This window comes from Anticarsia gemmatalis, chromosome 19, assembly GCF_050436995.1.
Source record: "Anticarsia gemmatalis isolate Benzon Research Colony breed Stoneville strain chromosome 19, ilAntGemm2 primary, whole genome shotgun sequence".
NCBI classification, from domain to species: domain Eukaryota; kingdom Metazoa; phylum Arthropoda; class Insecta; order Lepidoptera; family Erebidae; genus Anticarsia; species Anticarsia gemmatalis.
In genome coordinates this window covers 11,434,275-11,455,980 of record NC_134763.1, presented here as the reverse complement: position 1 = coordinate 11,455,980, position 21,706 = coordinate 11,434,275, and the positions used below count along the sequence as shown (strand labels likewise).

At 37.4% G+C, this 21,706-nt stretch overlaps 1 protein-coding gene across 2 annotated transcripts in view; it reads right to left on the bottom strand.

Moving 5' to 3' along the window:
• Positions 1 to 1,216: 1,216 nt before the first annotated feature.
• Positions 1,217 to 21,706, bottom strand: part of LOC142981345 (uncharacterized) — a 34,876-nt gene continuing 14,386 nt past the window's right edge. Inside the window, exons 2-5 of one of the 2 annotated variants that reach the window (XM_076127207.1) lie at positions 14,340 to 14,486; positions 13,702 to 13,891; positions 1,587 to 1,820; positions 1,217 to 1,358 (exon numbers count right to left, since the gene is read on the bottom strand). In XM_076127207.1, the coding sequence (XP_075983322.1) occupies positions 1,267 to 1,358; positions 1,587 to 1,820; positions 13,702 to 13,891; positions 14,340 to 14,456 (633 nt within the window). In that variant the 5' untranslated portion in view covers positions 14,457 to 14,486 and the 3' untranslated portion in view covers positions 1,217 to 1,266. The remainder of the gene's footprint in view (positions 1,359 to 1,586; positions 1,821 to 13,701; positions 13,892 to 14,339; positions 14,487 to 21,706) is intronic. The other variant, XM_076127208.1, reaches the window with a different exon arrangement.

Genomic DNA, 21,706 nt, shown 5'->3' with positions numbered 1-21,706 from the left:
TTTCATTCGGTTGACACTCCAAGATAAGCTTGAAGCATCTAGCTACATAGTTAATGACATACAAATATAAGTAACAACTGTAGTATATGTCTTCTGATTTTACCACTTAACAATTCTGAATGTCTGAATGTGGTAGTTCCAGTCATTAGGGATAGAAATAATAAATACACCTTCAAAAGGTGACGGCACTTCTGCTAGAACCGCAGTAGCTACGGTCTATGGCTAGTAGGAGCACCGTCAGATCTTAACCTAAGTACTTATTCTATGAGTCTCAGTAGGAGAAGGAGAAGAACATGAAGAGGAAGAAAGAGAGACAGGAAATTCGGATGATCTCAAATGATCATGACGTCGTAGCGCAGACTGAGTGTTGTATCACAGCTGATGATGGTAACCACTGTCGGGAGCCAAACGCTGCGTTGTGCTCGGCTTTCAGCATTCTCTGTGCCACGAGACGCAGCGAACCTTAAACGTAAGAGCACCACGCAGCCGCACCCGGTTGCCCCATTTAGATGTTTTGACAGTGCTAGTGATCTGAATCAAATCAGCGCTATGTGTCTGTACCATTATTGACAATACCCGAATTAGTTGTAAGGATCAGGGAATTTGAGGTGAGATCTTAAACACTATCCCAACATTGGTACATCTCACAGCGTCGACTTCTCGTTCACAGCTCAGCGTCCCACGTCCTGGAGTGGACAGCCATCCCGGCTGTCGTATGCCACACCTCTAGACGGCACCCTCAGGGTTCGTCGACCGTTCGGCCGTCTGTACGTCCATCCTTCAGGTGCCGCATAGTACTTGTCCGTCACACGTTGCACCACACTCGACACCGATCGCTCGGACACCGGCGAGCAGTCCGTCCCGGGCCCTCCTCGAAAGGTCCTATTCCCGTGGACAGTCACGTTCTCCGCCAGGTGCCGGCGGCGTGTCGCCAGCTCGCCAGGCGCGGTCCCTGTACGCCCGCACGCTGTACCCAGCGCGTCCATACAACACTCACACATCACACTCCGCCGTAAGACCCACGTCGCACGTGGCGCTCGACACCGCTCCCCCTTCAGGGCTCGGCCACTGAGAACGGGAGTCCCGCGTCATCGTCCCGGCTCCACGGCGCGGTATCGTCCTCCACAAACTCTCCTTATTCCTATCCTTACCTAACTGGCGTTGTAAAAATAGAAACTCTTCTTAACCTAGTACATCGCTAATGGCACTGGACCGTCATACATGCGCGGGCGCGAGTGCGAGCGCGGCCCGCGGCGGCAGCTGACGTCACAGGTAGGCCACGAACAGCAGCATCGACAGCAACAGCAGCGATGCGCCGCTCACGCCTACCCGCGACGACTTCGACAGGATGCCCTTCCCTGCAACACGCGCACCGACCTCACTACACTGTTCATAGACTTGCTGGTCAACAACAAAGTGTCAAAGTACCCAAGGTCTATGAGATGGCTTAGCGGCTATTATCTTTATTGAGAATAACCGGTCCCCTCGAATACCATTACGCGGCCACCCATCTCTGGAATTTTCGCAGTAAGGTCGCTAAGCCCACCGATGACTAACCGACAAGCGAGCGCAACTAGTATACTCACATCTCTCCGCTAGCTTCCTGTAGCAGCAGCAGTCGCGGAGGCGCGCGTACTGGGCGCAGTCGTGGGCCAGGGGCCGGCAGCGGCGCGCGCCCACGTAGCACGTGTGCGGCAGCCACGGGAACGGCTCCGGCACGAAGCGCCTCTCGCAGCAGCAGTGGTCCGCCAGCACGCGTGTCTCGCAGTACTCCACGTCACGCGCGCTGCACGCGCCGCAGCCGGGTCTACTGGCTGGTACTGGAACCGTTACGACGATATTGTTTACCATTTTTCTCATTTCATTAGTTCGTCGATGCATCGAATCGAAAAGAGGAAAGTAGCTCCCAACGCTTCAAACAAAATAATCAATTAAAGAACGCACCGATTACATTATTGCTGTTCGCTTTACGGGAGCGCCTATCCAGTAGACATGTGATACGATAAGATGGCGGACTTTCAGCGGCAGCGGCGCGCATGCGCGTATGTAACGGTAGGTTTTTAAAAGATTTAAACGCTGAATTTTAAATGGTGATAAACTCTACGGCCGAATTACGCATAAATATTTTATGCGTATTGGTTATATCAGAAGTAAGTATTAAAATTTAAGACAATTAATTTAATTAAGGCCTTAATGCTGTTTTGCTTAGCCCAGCGGTACATGCGCGGACTCTAAGTTACTGATTTTGGAACAACGTCGCAAGCGAAAACGCAGAAGAGTATCGTACCGTATTACTATTAATAATGACAGGGTAATTAGGACTAATAATTCTCAAGTTCTTTAAGAAACTAAACAAAATGTTGAATTCTAAATCAAGTTGACAGAGAAAGGAACTCGCGCGTGCGCTTACACTTTACAGTCGCCATTTGCAAACCGCGAGCGATTATGGGCTGAAATAATTTTATAGCGGATGATAACGAATATTGTAGATGATTATTCAATTAATTTTAATGGTGTCGATTAATAGTCCTTATATATGCAGCATAAATGATAAAAATTAAATTAATTAAATATCCGCGAGTGTTAAATAAAGAACGGAAGACGCGCATGCGCGCTCGCAGCTATCGATCGGTTGCCATTACTCTAACTGAAAATTTATACATTTTCCCGTAACTACATTACGATTAGTCCATAGATACAGGCAGAAATATGAACGATTTAAGAATACTATTAAAGATAAATTAATGCAATATCCGTAAGTGTTAAACAAAGGGCGGAGCCAGCGCATGCGCGCTACTATCGATCGATCGCCTTTGCACTAACCGCCCACACAAAATGGCCGCCCATGTCGAACTTCCTACATTTTAACCCCTTTCGATTAAAATAAGCGAAAAGACTATGGGTTTTTGACGATATACAATGGTTATTTAACTGTAATAAAAATATACGCAAAAATATACCGATTTCCAGTGATATTTACCCGAAATTATGTAATCATTCATTTTCATAAGCAATGCAAACGATTTAAGAACATTATTGAAAATAAATGAATAGAATATCTGCCAATGTTGAACAAAGGGCGGAACACGCGCATGTAGCGCATGCGCGTTCGCATCTACCGATCGGTCGCCATGACACTAAATGTAAAAGTTATAAGTACATTTTCCCGAAACTGTATAACAATTAGTTCTTAAAGGCAGACATATTAACGATTAAAGAACACTATTAAAGATAAATGAGTAAAATATCCGCGAGTGTTGAACAAAGGGCGGAACACGCGCATGCGCGCAACTAACGATCGATCGCCATTACACTAACTGCCCACACAAAATGGCCGCCCACGACGAAATTTCTACTATTTCCCATTTAAGCGAGTAAGAGAGTAAGTAAATCAATCAACGTATCTAACGATTAGTCTCTACCCGCAAGATAAACGATTTGAGAATACTATTGAAGAAAAATTATCAGAATATCCGCAAGTCCCGAACAAAGAGCGGACCACGCGCATGCGCGCTCAAAACTACCGATCGGTCGCCATTACTCTAACTAAAAATATATACATTTTTCCGAAATAGAAAAACGATGAGTCCTTATTAACGAAAATTTAAACGATTTAAGAATGCTATTGGAGATAAATTAATATCATATCCGCAAGTGCTGAGCAAAGGGCGGAACTCGCGCATGCGCCCAACTATCGATCGATCGACATTACACAAAATGGCCGCCCACGTCGAAATTTCTGCCATTTTTCTCCCCTCGAATTAAATGAGCTATTTGAAACGGGTCAGGTCGTTTTAAATTTTTTATCTAGCTATAGATGCACTACGCAAGTCCTAGACAATGATAGATGACATAATCACTTAGCAATCGCATGTATTACTGTCGTAATGATTTCGCACACGACACACGCAGCATACGTCACGAGAACAATGGCGACTGCCTTAAACGGACGTGCGTCTACACCTAAATGTCTCATAATGAATTTTTATAACACTGCGATTTATACAACGACCTTCCTGTTCGATGCAACCGTTAATTTAATAAGAGCTGGCAAGATTTCAATCGATTTTACTTTCCCGAAGAGTTAAGGGCGCGGCACCCCGAGTGGCACAAAGAAGTCGAATTTCGAAAAAAAAAGAACCGTTACGTACTTCGACAAAAGATAAAACCGCGGCGAAGATATCACGCGTGAAGTTAAATTATTCCCGAATTGAAACACATTATCAAAGAGGACGATTACGTAAGACCCGGACACAAAGTGCAGTATCGATCCGAGCGAAAAAAGAGAAAAACGCATAAAATTAAAATAAGAAATTAACGAGAACACTGTTAGAAGTATTTAAGACGTAATAAAAAGGCTTTAAGATAAATAGGAACTCAATAAAATAGAATGTAAGGAGGAAGTGCGTCTCACCTGCATTTCGATGCGATGCCATTAAGCGAGTGCAGTAAAACGGCGGAGGACAGATGGACCACGGCGCGTCCGTGACGCATGTGCAGTTGATATCGATCACCTAGCCGCCTAGCCGCTAGACGCGCACAGGGTGCCTGGCGCAGGGGGTGGGGTAAAAGCCCTGGGATTTTAGCTCATATCGGTGCATCGAGAAGCCCCCGCCATATTACAGTATTGATTTCCTTTGTTCGCAGACTCTGTACCTCGGATGGTTCTATGTAGCTTAACTATTAAAATATGTAAGCGTTTTTACCGCAAACAAAGAAACGTATGCTACATATTTAATTATAGGATCTTTAACAAATAAAAAAAATCTCATCATGCACGACGCAGCAATAATACGATGGCATTAAAACCAACATTTTGAAGAAAAACGCCTAATTAATTTCATATATTTGTTATACAAAAAATAATCAAAATATACGTTTCGTCAATGCTTATAATAATATGGTCAGTGCACTGACTGATAAGAAGTACCGAGTTAATCTTATCACACAATGACATTCGTTATCTTCTTTGTTAATGAATACTAACTGATTACGGCAAGCTTTGCGTGTCGCGTGATGAGCTTTATTGAAAGTATGGAAACTATTCCTTGAATGGCATTTCTTTGTTTTAGAGCAACAAGTATACAAATAGCAACTCATTTTCTTAAGACAATATGAACACATTTTTAAACGACTCTACATCACGCGACGTTATTTCAATACGCTAGTAAGTCCTATTATTCCGCGAGCCATACTTCTTGTAGGCAAATAAATTTTCTACCATTTATTGGTTATAATATGTTTGTATATGTAACAAACATAATAAAATGCCTGTAAATACCCGAAGATTTCGACAAAAGTGTATGAGATGCTCCTACGTTTCGCCGTTATCAATGTTAGCCTACGTAACACCTACTATTAAAATAATCGAATAAAAAAGAAAAAGAACCAATAGCACTTTGCACGACCCGGGAATCGAATCCGAGACCTTATGATTAGCAGTCGGATACGTTACCCACCGCGCCTCAGGGGCAGTGACTACGTAAGTACTATAAGACGTTAATTAGTATCTATAGTCATTAGAATAAACTCATCTTTCAGTTTATCACATCACAGATTATCACATGCTTTGTAAAATGACCAACAAACAGTCAATAGTATCAAGTACCATAAGAAAAGTTTTTCTTTTAAATATTTTAATGGTCAGTGGTACACCTAGTGTCTAAATTGTGTAAGACACCTAAAAATCCTTTGCCATGGCTTAAAGACTGTTGTATTAATTAACAATAACAGCGGGCTTATCAGGTATCTCAGTTGACAGCTAGTGTACATCAAATTGATGGTCACTATTCAGTACATTGCTGCTTTGACGTAACGTGTTAATCACTATTATCTGAGGAAGAAAACAATGTACAGTATTGTGGCTTTCAAATAGTTGTCAACTGAGACAAGTGATAGCAACAGGAACCGACATCGACATTTTACGTGCCCACTGAAGCACTGAGACGCTCCGGTCAAAATTAAACTAACTCAAAAATAATCGTGCCAAGCGTTGCTTAACCTACAGATCGTTTCCCGATCTAGCGCCTCTATGAGTCTTTTTACAACATCAACTACAAACAACCTGCAAGGACAGTAACAAACACACAAATTTCCAATAAAAAGGAAACTCGGTAACAAAGGTCACATCGTGACGGCGACAAATCGAAGGTCAGCATCACTATCGGTTACAATCATCATCAGAGCTGGTCACCCGTGACGGTCCGCTTGCATAATGCTCTGGTACTTATTGTATGAACTTCCTCTACTGGTACTGTGTAACAATGACCTATCATCAAGTAGGGATAGGTCTGTAATGATTTGATTACTGGACAATTACGTTATTAGATAGTTTTAATATCAAAGACAGAGCGTAGTCAAGACCGACTTAAAATATATTCCGACAATTGTGTGGATAGATAACTTAGCAAGAATTCTACGCATTTCCAAAATTAAATAGCTCTACCAAACCGGCGACGTCACTCAGTTTTGGTCCAATACTGGTCTAATACTCACATTATAATCTAATGCATGAATGACAATAAAACTAATTGATGCTAAATAAATTTGGTAAGTCGGTCGGTAGATTAAAGATTCATTGTTTGGTGTTCGTGACGATTTAGTTCTTCGTGTGGTGTCTTTTATACATTTGTCGAATCATCATAGACTGGCAATAACCCATAATGTAACATTAATATAATTCTTAGATCTTTGCGTAGCATGCATTTTTACTTCGATTTGCTTGACATATAGACCAAGTTGTAAGCTTATAAACTTACTTACGTAGATAGATACGATGTTATTCCAATAAGTATATTTTACTAATTTCAGCTTCGCTAGAGATGTATTTTCTACGCAGCTGACATTCAAGGCAAGTAATAAAACAAACATCAACTACCTATTTCCCATTCAGTCCTTCCGGAATAGATAAACCGTTAATAGAAAGACTGCAACAGTGCACTATACAAATCAAACAACAGAGTACGCAGAATAGCATACAATATAGTATGGGCCCCGCCTAGTCACCTTGGCTTGAGCCCGAGGGTACACCATACTTATTACACGACCTTCACGTGGGTGTAATTGTCAAACGTATGCAACAAATCACATGTTGTACTAGGCCTAATTAGATGTATTATGTTTTAAAGAACTTTGTTTGGAAGGAAGTGGCAGGTTGTGTTTATGTGGCTATGTAATAAATGATTGTTTATTTTTCATTATTTGAGAGGTTGTTTATGGATTTTGCTTTAAAAAGTGGAAAATTTGATAAATTATCAACAGGTAAAAACTTTCCAAGATAGAGTGGGTACAGCAAGGTGTTTAGTTATGCACACACCTACAATTCTACACATTTAGTATTGCAAATACCTAAGTCCGAATTTTAAAATGTAAGATCCTATAAATATTCTAACTCGATTTTCTTTATATTGCACAAAAATAAAGATATTTAAATTCAGCGACAGTGCGAATTAAAAGATCAAACGAAATTAAGATCTCTAATAAACATTCAACAATATTAGTAAGCAATGTTACTTACTTTACTTGCCTTATTTGGTAGGAAGAGTACATACACTAGCAGTCAAAGCCGGGTTAAATAAAATACGAGTTAGATTTATTTGTCAGTTTGTTTTCAAGCCAATGTCTGTACTATGTTATTTTATTCATCAGTAACCACTAGCTATCAAGTAACTGCCTGAAGCTTCTTTATAATGCACAGACAAATTAGGTCAGTGCAACCCCTCTGCAGACCACTGAATACATAATGGGAAGTCTTGCTTAAAGATTTATAGCATTGCAACCGACAACCGTAACTCGAGACGATTTCAAAGCATTTTTACAGGTTTATATAAGAGGGAATCTACAATAATCTACATCAGTATGCTATATGCAATTAAGATGAAATTTAGAGTTCCAAGATTTACTTACACAAACTAGTCGAATGTAAAATTTATCTATAGTGTCAACTTGTCCAAAGATGTACTCTCTCTGCACTAACCCTTTACACAGACTTTTACTTGTCAATGTAACAGGAAATGAGGTATCATCCTTTAATAATCTAATTATATTACCACAATTCACAAAACAAAACAACTAAAATAAAGTATAAATATAATCTTTAGCCTACAAATGTTCCTTTGCTGGGCATGAGTTCTCATTTCATGATATAGGGGCCACTATTCAAGCAAGGAGTGGCTTGGAAGTTTCAAAAGTTTTTAAAAAACTCTAACACAAGTCTGAAAACTAGTATTAACAACAAGAAATAACCACACGAACAATACTAAACACAGTAATAAAAATACCACACAAATTAGCCATGTACAGTATCTATAACCATAGGCTATCTTGATAACACAGCTCATCCCAATTAAGGCGACAATGACACGACAATGCAAGTGCACTTTACTGGTAATTCTTCGACCTTGGGTGATGACTGACACTATTAACTACACTATAAGCATGACATATCTACGAAACAACTATAGTTTATGTGTTACATGTCTTTGTGCGGCTAATCATGGTTAATTGTTGAAGACAATCAGCTTAAATGCGGTGTAAGGATCTTTATGATTCATGTTGTAACTACTTCTAAATAGTAGTAGCTGAAGTATTTTTTGCAGGAATGAAAACTGTCGCGCAGACTGCACATGTCGTGGAAATAATGTTTAAAAATTTTTGATAAGTCTCTAAATTAGAAACTAAACCAGTGCAAAACAAGTCTTAATTACCTACCTAGTTATTCTGATCGAAATATGTTATAAAATAATTTACCATTGTAAAGTGGTTCATAATCCCTGAAACTGAAATCTTATAATACAGGTAACAAATCTTAGTATAACAGTATGTCCAGTTGATAAAAAGTTTAAGTAGAATTTACATTTTACAAGTGAGTTTTTATGCACTATTTTTATTTATTGCAGCCTCTGAAGGCTGTCATAGTTTTGCTATTTTAGTAATCTATCGAATAGAACCCTAAAGGCCGTAGCTATTAATTGTAGAAGAATGCTACTCAACTTTAGCCGGCCTTTATCTGCCATGACTACTGAATTCAGGTTAAGGTATAAACGCGATCATTCTTTATTAATTTGTAGGAATTCATTGTTCCTATCTTAATTAGTAATCTAGCATCAGGGCAGAAAATATTGTTTCTTAGTTTTAGAATGGAAGCAGAAAGTGGAACGCTGCTTGAACTTTATTGCCATTTCACAAACTAATACTTTATTGACCGCCTCATTTGTTTGTTCGGTAATATATAAGACTGCTGAGCATAAGGAGATAATTAGTAATCTGATGAAATCAATAGATTTTATGCTACTGCTTTTTTTTATTTAAGTATATAAGTAGGTATTCTCAATAGCAGCCAAGAGATAGTCACCTCGCCTGGATTCCTGGCCTCGAAATCTAATTCAAAGAACTAAAATTGTAAATTATAAAGGCGAAAAGTGATGTATTTCATATGCTCATTATACCTTCGGTATAACACTCACATTTTTCTACTTTTGTGGTAGTTTTTGACCTACCCTACTATATGTTTACATTACATAGTCGTCGGCGCCTCACATAATTACTACATAATTAGACCACCGTCAGTTTTCTATCACCATTTCCTCAAGATAACAATGGATGATCATGTAGTTGTGTAACCAACTATGCTATAATTATGTTCTTAACTATTATAAGTAGTATTTATTGTCAACTTCAACCTAACTAATTAAACAAGCATATCTAATAAGAATTAAACTTGGAGACCTCACAAGTCAGCCTCTGGACACAAGATTATTCGCAAATCGATAGTTATCTTACAAGTCAAATCTATACTTATAATAAATCTGTAGAGAGGTCAATTCTGTACATTGAATATATTTAAAAAAAAACCAATGGGGGATGTTTAGTAACGGATACTGATACCGAATCTGCAATTTATAATTTTCTTTTCTGTCTGTCTGTCTGTCTGTCTGTCCTCCGTCTGTATGTTACGCTATCACGTAAAAACTACCGGATAGAATGCACTGACATTTGTTATATGCATAGAATAAGTAGTGGAGCAAGTATTGGGATACTTTTTATCGCATAAAATTTCATAGATTTTTAGAAAATTGAATAAAATACGTAGAAATCGTTTGAACCTGCGTTTCCCTAAAGAGACCATAGATGGCATTGCAATTCATTTCACAACATTCGCATATGGTTAACGCGGTGCCTGCCGTATCGATACCTGTTGTTAGCACCAACCAATAGATGGCGTTATGGTCAGCAACACAGCATGTTTTTCCTAATTAATTTATTTTGATTGCTTTATAGTAAAAAAAATACCTTTAAAACAGGCTATACATTTATAAGATTTTCAAACATAAATGTTGTATGATATATTACACAAAAATGTTGGTTTACGTGGTTCCGGTGCGGTCGGGATATCCTAGATGGCAACCGAGTAATTTCGTTTGTTGTCGTTGTTCGCCGCAACTAACAGATGACGTTGTAGTTCGTAACACGTAACCAAATTAATTGGTTGCATTAAGGAAATAAATTGGATAGCTATGAAACAGACTATGTGGTAAGTTTTAAAAAATAAACGACGGATGATATATAAAAAATAATTACGGGTTACGCGGTTTCGGACGTATCAACGCAAGTATACCTACATTATTACGCGTGTGAAGAGCTCCGGCGCAGATAGGTCTGTCTGTATCTATAATAATATTCTGAATCCAGACGGGTAAGCAATGGTCAGTCTATAATAAGGTATTATATTTTACACTGTAAATTGGTACGGATACAGACGAGAGCGGAAAAGAAGGTAACCACAGGAAATCAGGCCTGCCTGAGCCTGTGTCACATTGTGTGCTCTTCGGGTCCCTTTCGTAAATAACCATTAGATGACAAAAGAGTTGTTAGCATTTTTATGTGTAGGTGTGTAGGTAGTGCTTCGCAATTCGTGTGCTCAAACGAATAAGCAACAGTACGAAATTCACGCGAGCAGAGCCGCACGGGTCAGCTAGTTTTCAATAAATTATGAAGATATAGGTACCATTAACCAATTACTGTATGTGTATTGCCTGTGCGTCTGTCTGTTGAGTAAACAAACGTAACAAGTAAATTAATATCAACATCACTCCCAATTGTTATCTGGATCAATTCCCACTGAAGCAATCAATTAAACGATATAGCGGTTCATTTGTACACAGTATACGGAGCAGTCAATTTACGAACCGAGAGCATTTGGTGAACCATTTGGAAAGCAGTATTATATCTTGAAATCTAGAGAAAGACTTATTTATTCTTTTTGGTTTCATAGTTTATATTTACCTATGTATAAGGAACGGTGTCTGAAGTAGCAAACTGGACACTTTTAAAGCAACGTAGTTATTTTTCAAGACTAATCGATTTTCGTATTATACCAATATTAAAAAAAAGGGAATGAAAAAGAGGAATAACTGAGTGTTTTTAAAAGCACCTACGTAAATGAAACTAATTGTCCCAAGGCCCTAAAATATGTTTAGCCAATTCTGTGTGAGCAACTGTAAAATTATTTCAGTGAAACTATGTGTCTCTATCTACACTGTGTTCTGGATCAATGTAGGAAAGTCATCACTATAAATAAACTGATTCCGGTGTGGATTGGTTCAGTAGGGTTGTCAAAAATAAACAATCAATCTCTACGAATATCATAACCTTTTTTATCAAAGGGTTCGTTTTAAACGATTATTGCCAATTCTAAATGACTGGAATCGCAAAAAGAAGTTTTCAAATAAATATAACCTATTACTATCAGTAGAAGTAAAGGGCTCGTTCCAAAATGAGAGGAGAATTAGACTTTACAAGCCTTTTTGTTTAGTAAACTATGCGATACACTCCCTTCATTCACAAAGCTACCTCAACGCTAACTGAATATCTTATCCAATTCAACTTGATTACTATCTACTCCGCCCACATCTTTTATCTTAACCATCTCTACTATTCTCTTATCAAGAAATCTAGACACTCATCCCACAGAACTAGGTCAGTTGTCAGTTCTATCTTAGATGCACGCTAACTTATTAAAAGCTAGTGTTATCTAAGCTATTGTTGGTAGGTATTGTATTATAGTGTCACCCACGGTATATCTCGTTTAGTTCCGTCCAACAGTGAACCATAAGCTTTATGATTCGTCAAAGATTATGTGTACCGTCTTTATAAACTTTTGTATAGGCTCGTCTATTGTTATTAAATTAACTTAGTTGTTGTTAGTGCAACTGTGTTGGGTACTGTGTTTGGGGTTATTCAATGTGATTTATTTTGATGACATAGTTTTGTTGGGAAGGCCTGGACCGGAGTAGCACATGAGAAGATGACGGGATGGATATGCATGGCTTTAAGCTCATAACTTGAGCTAATGAAATGAAATAATTTAATAAACCCTCTAAGAAAACTCTCATTGCGATCTATACAAAAACCTAGACCAAATAATCAACCTCACTTTTCTAAACCATCAATGATTCCTTATGCTATATACATCAAAGTAGTTATTCAACTTAGTCTACGACTCAAAAGGCACTTGTTTTACGTCTTTTCAATGAGAGATAAGTATGCCCTTTTTAAATGTAATAAGTATTGTATAAGCAGGTACCAATTGAATAAGCCATAAGGTCTTTTAAACCTTAAGGTCATATTAATCCAGTCGCCCTTGAATCCCGTCCCAATTCGCAAGACAACTTTGACGGAGTTTTAATTAGGGAGTAGCCAGTAGCCGGTATGTTGCGTCATTCATTCTCTTTATGAGCTAGACTCGAGGTGAACTCATTCAGTTTGTTGAATTGACGATGAATATTACAAGACTGTTCTAAATTATGATTCTCTGAGGTGCTGGCCTGTTCTAGATGTTAGTTATTCTGACAGTTTGTAGTTAGATAATTAGAACTAACTTCATTGTAGTAGTTGTTTAATATTCAACTTTAATATAGCCTTTATTTGGTCGACTTGAATGGAAACGAGAAACGAACTCTTTGTTTGTAGATTCAGGGTTAGGGTGGGGTATGTTAGAAAGACTCTAAAAGTATCAGAATTTATGATTCTAAAACTACACTATGGGCAATCAAGTAAAATTAGTCTCCCAATTAAAAATCCTAGCCCTGCCACTGATTGCCTTAGTGAAGGTACTTAAAGGAATTAAGAACATCTAGATCAGTTTAGTAGCTAAAATGTACGGTATCCTCCACGATGATAATATATTCGTTTTTTTTTATATATTTCATACGCATGGATAGGAATGATTAAGCTCTCAGACTCGCGAAGTCGCGACTGATTCATTGTTAGTATTATAGGACTATAGGTAATAAAAAACATCGTTCTTTCCCTCGCTAAGCCACTGGAATTTATCCACAACTAACAATTGACTGTGCGTTTGTCATGTACTATCACCACTACTTCTAATTTACTATAGCTGATTGAGTAAACGTAATTATATTAGTTTCTATTTCACACCAGACTGAATAAATTGCATTAGTAGAAACTACCAATTCACATGACTACTCTTGCATAATAACTATAAATTAACAACGCCTTATTGTTTGGTTTCACTACTCCAGGCTAACAAATTTCGCAGTCTTTCTATTCCTTTGGGAACTAAAAATTTAATATAACTTAAAACTTACTTAATACCATGTTTTTTGTACGTATTTAATTTTACGTATACCTGAGGATAAAGCTTTAATTCTTTCTTTTTCCTTTAAAAGATGTTCTACCCACCTTCCTCAACATTTAGCTCTTTAGCTGCTTTCCTCGCATCAGTGGTAGAAACATCATGTTCTACGAAGTACTCTTCATAACGCACTTCGAGCAGCGTGTCGTCAGCACCCGGCCACTGCTCGGAGTCGTTCGCCTTGCTTGAGTTAGTACGACCGGTGCCCACCGGCTTCGAAGCTGCCGCGTGACGGACCTGGTGAGAAGGAAATGGAGTATGTTAGTATTGAGTTGATGGAGAAAGAAGAATGTGCGTAAGGAGAGATCAAGTATCATAGAGGTTAGTTCAATAAGAAGAAAAAGGTGGTTTACTGCGTAAAGAAACTTATTTTTTTAGATCTTTGTGTGTTAAGGTAACGATGTTTTTAAAAAAGAGTAAAGAATATAAAGTACTTTGCTTTTAAATAAAAATAACTTTCATAATAAAATTGATTAGCTTTGTGCCAGGAGTCCGAAAAGAAATAAGTAAGAATATAGTATATAACCTGGGTTACGCTAAGGGACAAAAATGCTCCGACACGTGTCGCCAGTAACTTCAGTGACTGCTACGAGTACAAGTCACGTCATATCAGAGTCATTTGTCCCCTAGGGTAAGTATACTTAGATTATGAAACAAAACAAAAACTCAATAATATTAGATTCACCAGTACTTCAGGCACCCGGAAGATGAGGTCGGCAGCGGTGGGAGCTAGCAGCAGGAGCAGTGGCAGCAGCGCCCGCGCAGCGCAGCCGCGGCCGCCGCGCCGCCCCGCGACCACCATACCATCGCCGGCGCACCACTCACTGACACACTGGAACATGGAAACATTTGCACATTAGTTAAAACGAAATTTTATTAAGGAGACGAATTATTACTTTATTTAAAACAAACGATCATATTCGAAGGTGTAGGTGTAGAATTATTTACACCTACGTTAAAATCATCATGTACCTACAATAATAGTGGGCGAGCCTGTTACTATTTATGGCTACATTAATAATATTTAGTTAAAGTTACGTCTGATATTATCAGAACAGCCTGAAAATAACAAAATACCTTTACATAGAAAACCGACCCTGAATATCCAGGCCAAAAATTATCACTTCTGTACGGATTAACCTCTGTATTGACAAGAGAGCAACTACTGTAATAAAATAAGTAATCAGTTCGTGGAAACTATGAAAAATGATTTACTCCAAGTTTTTCCTATTGTCTATCTGAGTCTAAGAATTCAACATCAATAATGAATTAGTTCGTCACGAACAATAGCTGTTCAGAGAACAAGACTGACTTACTAAGTAAATAGCACACGCACTGAATTTTAAGTTCTAGACCTTTGTACAGGACTTTCGTACAAAATGTTAGAAAGAGTCAACGTTTGAGTACTCAGTAGCTTAGTTAGCGTTGTATGAAGAACAATGGCCTGAAACTAATTTGAGTACTAGACCTTGGTGCAAGGTTGTAATACATCTACCTACCAGTTTTCTTAATTACTACATTAATGCTTTAATTCTTGTAAGCCCTTGACGCACAAATGGGTATTAATTTTGGGTTTAAGTTACCTTAATGCAGATTTTCTTGTTAAACCTAAAGCATAGCGGTTTTATAAGCTTTTATGTATAGTCTGTAGGTCAGCCTGTGGCATCGTAATTCCTAAACGGAAGGATCGATTTGAAAGTGAAATTACGTGGCACATTATAATATAGGTGCGATTGAATGGACTTAAAAGCCGACTTCGATGGTAAAGATAGCGGTGACATAATATCTTCATCGCAATTCAAGCATATTATGATTGCACATTACAGTGAGGTGCTAAATTGGTCCAATATTACTAAATTATGCTCATTCAACTAGCAACTTGTAATATTGAGATCATTAAGATTCATGTACTAGACACTAGAACAGCCATCACCTATAGTCCGACAACTTAGTAGAGATCATGGCATGCACGATTTGTCTAGATTATAATTAATTATTTAGAGTATTTCGGAATTATAGTAGTTGTATCAGACCGACCTGCATAAGTTTACGGGTCGCGCAACTTGCATAGCACGAGGCTCTCTGCTAAGTTGCTGGGTGGATTAAAGTGGCTAGTTTTATTGAAATTAAGTAGTTCTTTTATAATATCCAAGTCCGTGGACAATACACAAGTACACTGTGTTCCATCACTCTGATAGCCCTGTGGAACGTATAACTGATACGACTAGTGAGAGATCAGACGGCTTTACGTTCGCCCCATGGTATGAAATAACTAATAATAATTCTTATCATAATACGAACATTCACTAAGCATTTCTTGACAGATTAACTTTAAAGCCCGACCCGGGTAACAAACCGGAGACTACAACAATACGCCAGTGCGAAAAAGCAAACAAGCGTATCTAAACATCAATAAAGCGATAAAGGAAATTAAATGTATGGCAACTTATGCCATACATTTAATTTCCTTTATCGCTTATATCTCAAGTTACGTAAGTGAAGAACAATAGCATTTCATACAGCCACGTGCCATCCGACACGAGTCACACGTTTGACACGAATGACACGTCTGACACGCTTCCTGTCTCTTTTATAACACTTTAGCACTCACTTGATTGAAATTAGTTTCCGCTCTATAGTTTATCTTTTATCACTTGTCTAATTTGTTTGGTGATAAATGATCGTGTTGATACTTATAATAGGTGTGAAATAGTTGTTAATTAGTTTATTCCGGTTGACTACATTGTAATATTGATTAATGTAAACATTATTTATTTTTGTTAAATAAACATTTCAACCAGACGTTTGTCTTGCTTTCGTAACTAAAATTTTTTTTCGATAATGGTTCTATTTTGAATAGTTTCAAAGTAGTCAATATAAATATTCTACCATCTCCTGAGCTTACTTTACTCGAGTATGTTAAGGAAAAATGATTCGTGATTTTTTTCCATTGTTATTAAACATGTTAATCAAGAAAACAATTCTGACATGCTCAGTGGCTGTTGCAGAACCTAATTATGGACCTCTACCATAAGTACCTTCCTACACTCAAGGTGGAATGCAGGTTGCAATTGATTTCACCCGATACCGTCTGAATGCCTGAGCGTATGGAATAAAATCCGAGAGCATACAAATGGCAGTATTAGTGTATGTATGTGTCATTGTCATGTCCTATGTCAACTGCACAATGCAGTTAGCGCATTGCGCGATACCATGAGTATAGTATTGCAACAAACCTTTTTTATAGTACTTACGGAACAGAACATTTTTAATCTTGCACCCTATATTCTGAAGCATGCATATAATTCTATCGAAAAATCTATTGCATTGATTGAAATGTTACATTCTAACTAATTCTACATGATTTTCTTAAGCTAGAGGTACTTATTTAAGTAACTTAATTAAGAAGTTTTCAAAATATGAACTTGCTAAGCGACTTTTGTAGTTTTTGATGAAATAAGTCCCAGATCTTTCTTGTTATTTCGAATGAATTCTTTCCGTATTCACAGGTCCTTATATGAATCATCAATTGTTTAACTATTGTGTCCGTTATAAGGACCGCGAATGAGTTAATTATGTTTCACAATGATTTTTAGAATAGAGTATGCGTTAACAAAATTATATTCAACAAATTTTTAATGTCTTCCTGTATTTGACTGGTACCTACACATAAAAAAAAACTAGTGTCATAAAAAATATTGATAAAATGTCAGGGCACCATCATCTAAACTATGATGCATCTTTATAATCTAAGTACTCGTATATTTCATTGCATTTGATATACCCAATTCATGAAATTGGATTGCAGCCGAATTTGGTTATCATTCATGATCAATTACGAAGCCTATCACAGTCGTTACAATCACAATCGGCATGTTATATCGTAGTGGCTTTAGTGTGTGGTATACATTACTCAGTGTGTTTAGTATGCGATGCGCGTGCGCCGCCGGCTAACAGTCGTGAATGCAGCAAACATAGAAAGGTTACCCGATTAGTATACAGCCGTAAGGAGAGAGCTCTGTTTCTAATGGATTGTTGTTTAATTAACCTCTTTTTTTACAAATGGAATTAAAGACATATCTTGGAAACTTGTGTATAAAGTAAAGTTAAGATAAAGTAACCTTGTCGATCGTATTTCTCTTAAATAAGAATTGTTTAGACGGTTTAAATGGTTATCAATGATGGCATGGAGACGACTCTATGGAATTAAACAAAATACCTATGAGTGCTTTGGCGTCTAAACGTTGCTTGTGAACGAAAGTGTACAAGCGCGGTGTAATTACGTAGTGAATCACGTGTTCATCTTAACCGCTAGCAATGCACGCAAGGGTCGTGGGTTCGATTCCTTCGCGAAATTTGTGTTATTCACGAATAGTTGTTCCGATTGTACTTTGTTTCCACTACTTGTATACTCTAAAAAATCTTCGCTACACAACACTATATTAGTCTTTTTAGCACGAAAATCAATTTGAACATAATACTCTGTACTTGTAGCAAGTACGGGAGCTTTACATGTCGTGTTATATTTCTAGTTGCATGTTACTTTTAATTAAATACACTCTGTTTGAGTCCAGGATCATTGTACAGTTACCCGTATTAAGGGCATCAGATAGTAGTGCAGTGACGTGTGGATCGCATTGGTGTCACGTTATTGGGGCGGCTGAGGGCCCGACGTGACCCTCAACACGTAGCCCAGGATTATATGGCGGTATACTTTCATTTGTGTTATGTTTTTAGTAGAGTTCTTTTGTTTTACTTTATATTTATCGGTGGATAAGTATATAAGACTAAAGACAGATGAACAGTCGCGTCGGTTAATTCGTTTCAGAATATTTATTCCTATTTGGGACTTTTATAGAGTTACAGATTGGGTTTTCGCGTTATTTGTCGATGTTATTGTGCATGGTTTTCATTAAGTTTAGATGACTAAGACAAAAATTGAATATCTTAATTAAAACCAATATCATAACAATACACATAATGTTTTAATCATATAAAGTCTCTTAGAAAATTACTAGCAGGAGTACGAGAAAACAGTAACGATAACAATAATAAAGTTAGGCTTTCGTAATACAGTCAGTGCGAGACAAATAGAAGCGAAGTTGAGTAATTCAGTAAAAACTGGCCTTCGACGCGCTACAGAAATGTGAACGGATCACGTAAACAAGTAATGGCGGAGAAAAACTCTATTGTTTGATATTTTCCGTAGATTAGTTGCTGCTTACTACTTACTTGATGTGTCAATAGCCTAAATTTAATACTGTACAAGACCATCGACCTGTAAGATTAAGATAAGTCTATACTAAGATTTTCCGCAGGTCCTCTGTTATGGAAACTGGTTGAAAAAAAACACTCTACAGGATTGTATTCCGAATTTAAAAAAAAGATAATTATCATTTGAGATATTTTACTTTTTTTACTTGCCCTGCTTAGGTATAAACTGATATATGATATATTAAAAGTTTTTAAAGTTTCTAAATATAACTGTTTTCGCTGCTAATCAGGATTTTTCACATAATCATTTGTCAAGCCCCTCATTAGGTTGTTTACCACCAATGTAATAAGTGAACCAAATATAATATTTCCAGTGCAATTTTGTAAGAGTGCTTTAGAAAAGATTCGCTTTGAAGCAAATTCATTTCTGTTTTTATCTGTCGCTACCCAAAATATGAATTTAAGTGGATCATAAATATCTAGAACAATAACGATTATTTCTGCTACATCGATAGTTTTACGACATCGTAAATCGCGATAGGGCGCTTAAATTTTGATGATGGATTGTGGAATTTGCAAGGTTACAATATAAAACAAATTGGTACAAGGCGCATCTAAGATTATTCCCGCACTAATAATCACATAGATTTACAAAATTCAAATCAAATCATGTAGGCATGGATCAATTAAATAACTCGTTCGTTATTAAATTCAAAGCACCTTAAGTAATGATGACAAATGGTGACAATGTTTAATATATTGCGCTAGATATTCAGTTAAATTATAATACTGATTGGCTCAAACGTAAATAAACGTTATACTTGTATCCTATATATTACGCTGCTTACAGCAAATACGGATTTTCAATAGATAAAAAAATCTTTGAACTAACTCCAACATTAAGCTTAGCAGACGCGGTAAGAATTATTGCGTTTAATTTGATACATTTGTTAATTTGTAGCTATCCTCATAGTATGTAGGTACCTACTCTATTTCTCAACAATTGCTATGGTGTGACTCCCATCCACTTACGTTACAATCTCATAACATACGAGCTTATGAGTCAGACAAACTTTTTATGTGTATCAGATTTACGACAGTGTTAAGTGCTCTAGACGAAGTGGCTGATGATTTCAGATAATGTAGAGTCAAGGACCCGATGTGCTATCCACTCATATCTATCATAAAAATATTCATATTATTATGAAATTGTTCCCAGAATATGACTCATTGTTGTACATATTTTGGGCAAGTAGTTATGCGCTTAACGATTTTTAACGAATCAAGCTTGCAAATGTTTTGAATTTGATGAAAGTAAGTATGTCAATAAAATTACTGGACGAGCAATTTACATAAAATAGATAACAATCACTAGATATTTTTAAATACCTACATAAAATCATCCCTTTTGGATGAACAGACTAAAAAAAATAATTATAATTTTATTCGTTTTCAAAAAAGATACCAAAGATAGTGGGGTAGGAGGAAAATATTTCTATTTTTAGTCAAGTGTTTAGTATTGTTAAAGCACCCATATAATTATCGCGTTACGTTTAATCTCGCTGTTTATTTATCGATCTTACAATGCAACTGGCCAAACCATTACAAAACACAAAAATAACATTTGCAATTTGACTTCAGAGGAGTCAGCTATAAACTGCCCACAGGCCAACCTTGGCAATTGTTTACCGATCAATAATAACTGCAGCAGATCAGACAACTAAAAATACACCATTCACAATGACAGGTGTGGCATCGATAACATTGGTAAACCACGCGCCATTTTACTTTCAGCGCCTGAATTTAGCACCAAGCCGCTATATAGAGCGAAAAAATAAGTACAATAGTCGCAGAAACGGAGTGCGGCGATGGTGATGTGACATACCTACATACATAATATCACGCCTACAATACCCGAAGGTGTTGGCAGAGGTCTTCAAAATACACTCACGGAACGTCTTATACAATGTCAGTACATATACAAAAGTCCAATAGCACTTTACCTAACCCGGGAATCGAGACCGATACCTAGTGATCAGCAGCCGTGTGGCGTGCACACTTAAGCTGCAGAAACACTGAGTTAAATACCGCGAACAATATTGCCACACAAAAACCAATAGGATTGTTTATGTCAAATGATTTTGAACAACTGTGTTTATGCGATGTTTATGAAACAGTTATGATGGGTGAAACCTGGTGGTTTTGACACGGTTTCCTTTGCCTCCCAAGGATGACCCAATCATCGAAAATAGCAGCTGCTTGCTGCAACTGTAGATATTAATGGTGTATTATTGAAGACATCGAGGTGAATATGAAGCCGTGATCATTTTGTAAGATTTTTTTTATTTTCATCCTTTAGTTGGAATCATATTTTAAGATAAATTAAAACATTTCTATCTAGCGTTCAGATTTGTCTCAGAAACTCTTTCTCTCTAAAAACCAAACATGTGATGTAGTTTATTTACAATTAATAGTATCTGAATCGCACGACTATGTGCTTTTAAAGGCATGTAAAACGTCGCTTAACAACTTACCATACGATATCGTAAATAAATAACAATTTAATAAGTTATTTTCAGCAGTAAAAGTCAGCTTGAGAATTAATTAACTCCAATATAAGATATTGGCAGTTTTTTTTACACCAAATATATACCACTTCGTATCGCAAAATCTAAATCCATATTCAGAGCAAGATCAATACGTGATGCAGGGGCACATAGTAGCACACATCCGCAACTTTGTAAGGCGACACCCTCGGGACGGCAGCAGTTCCTCTTCCGCTTGTCATCCACACCGCGCGACTCTGTGTCGATCTGTCCTATAATCCAACCACTTAGT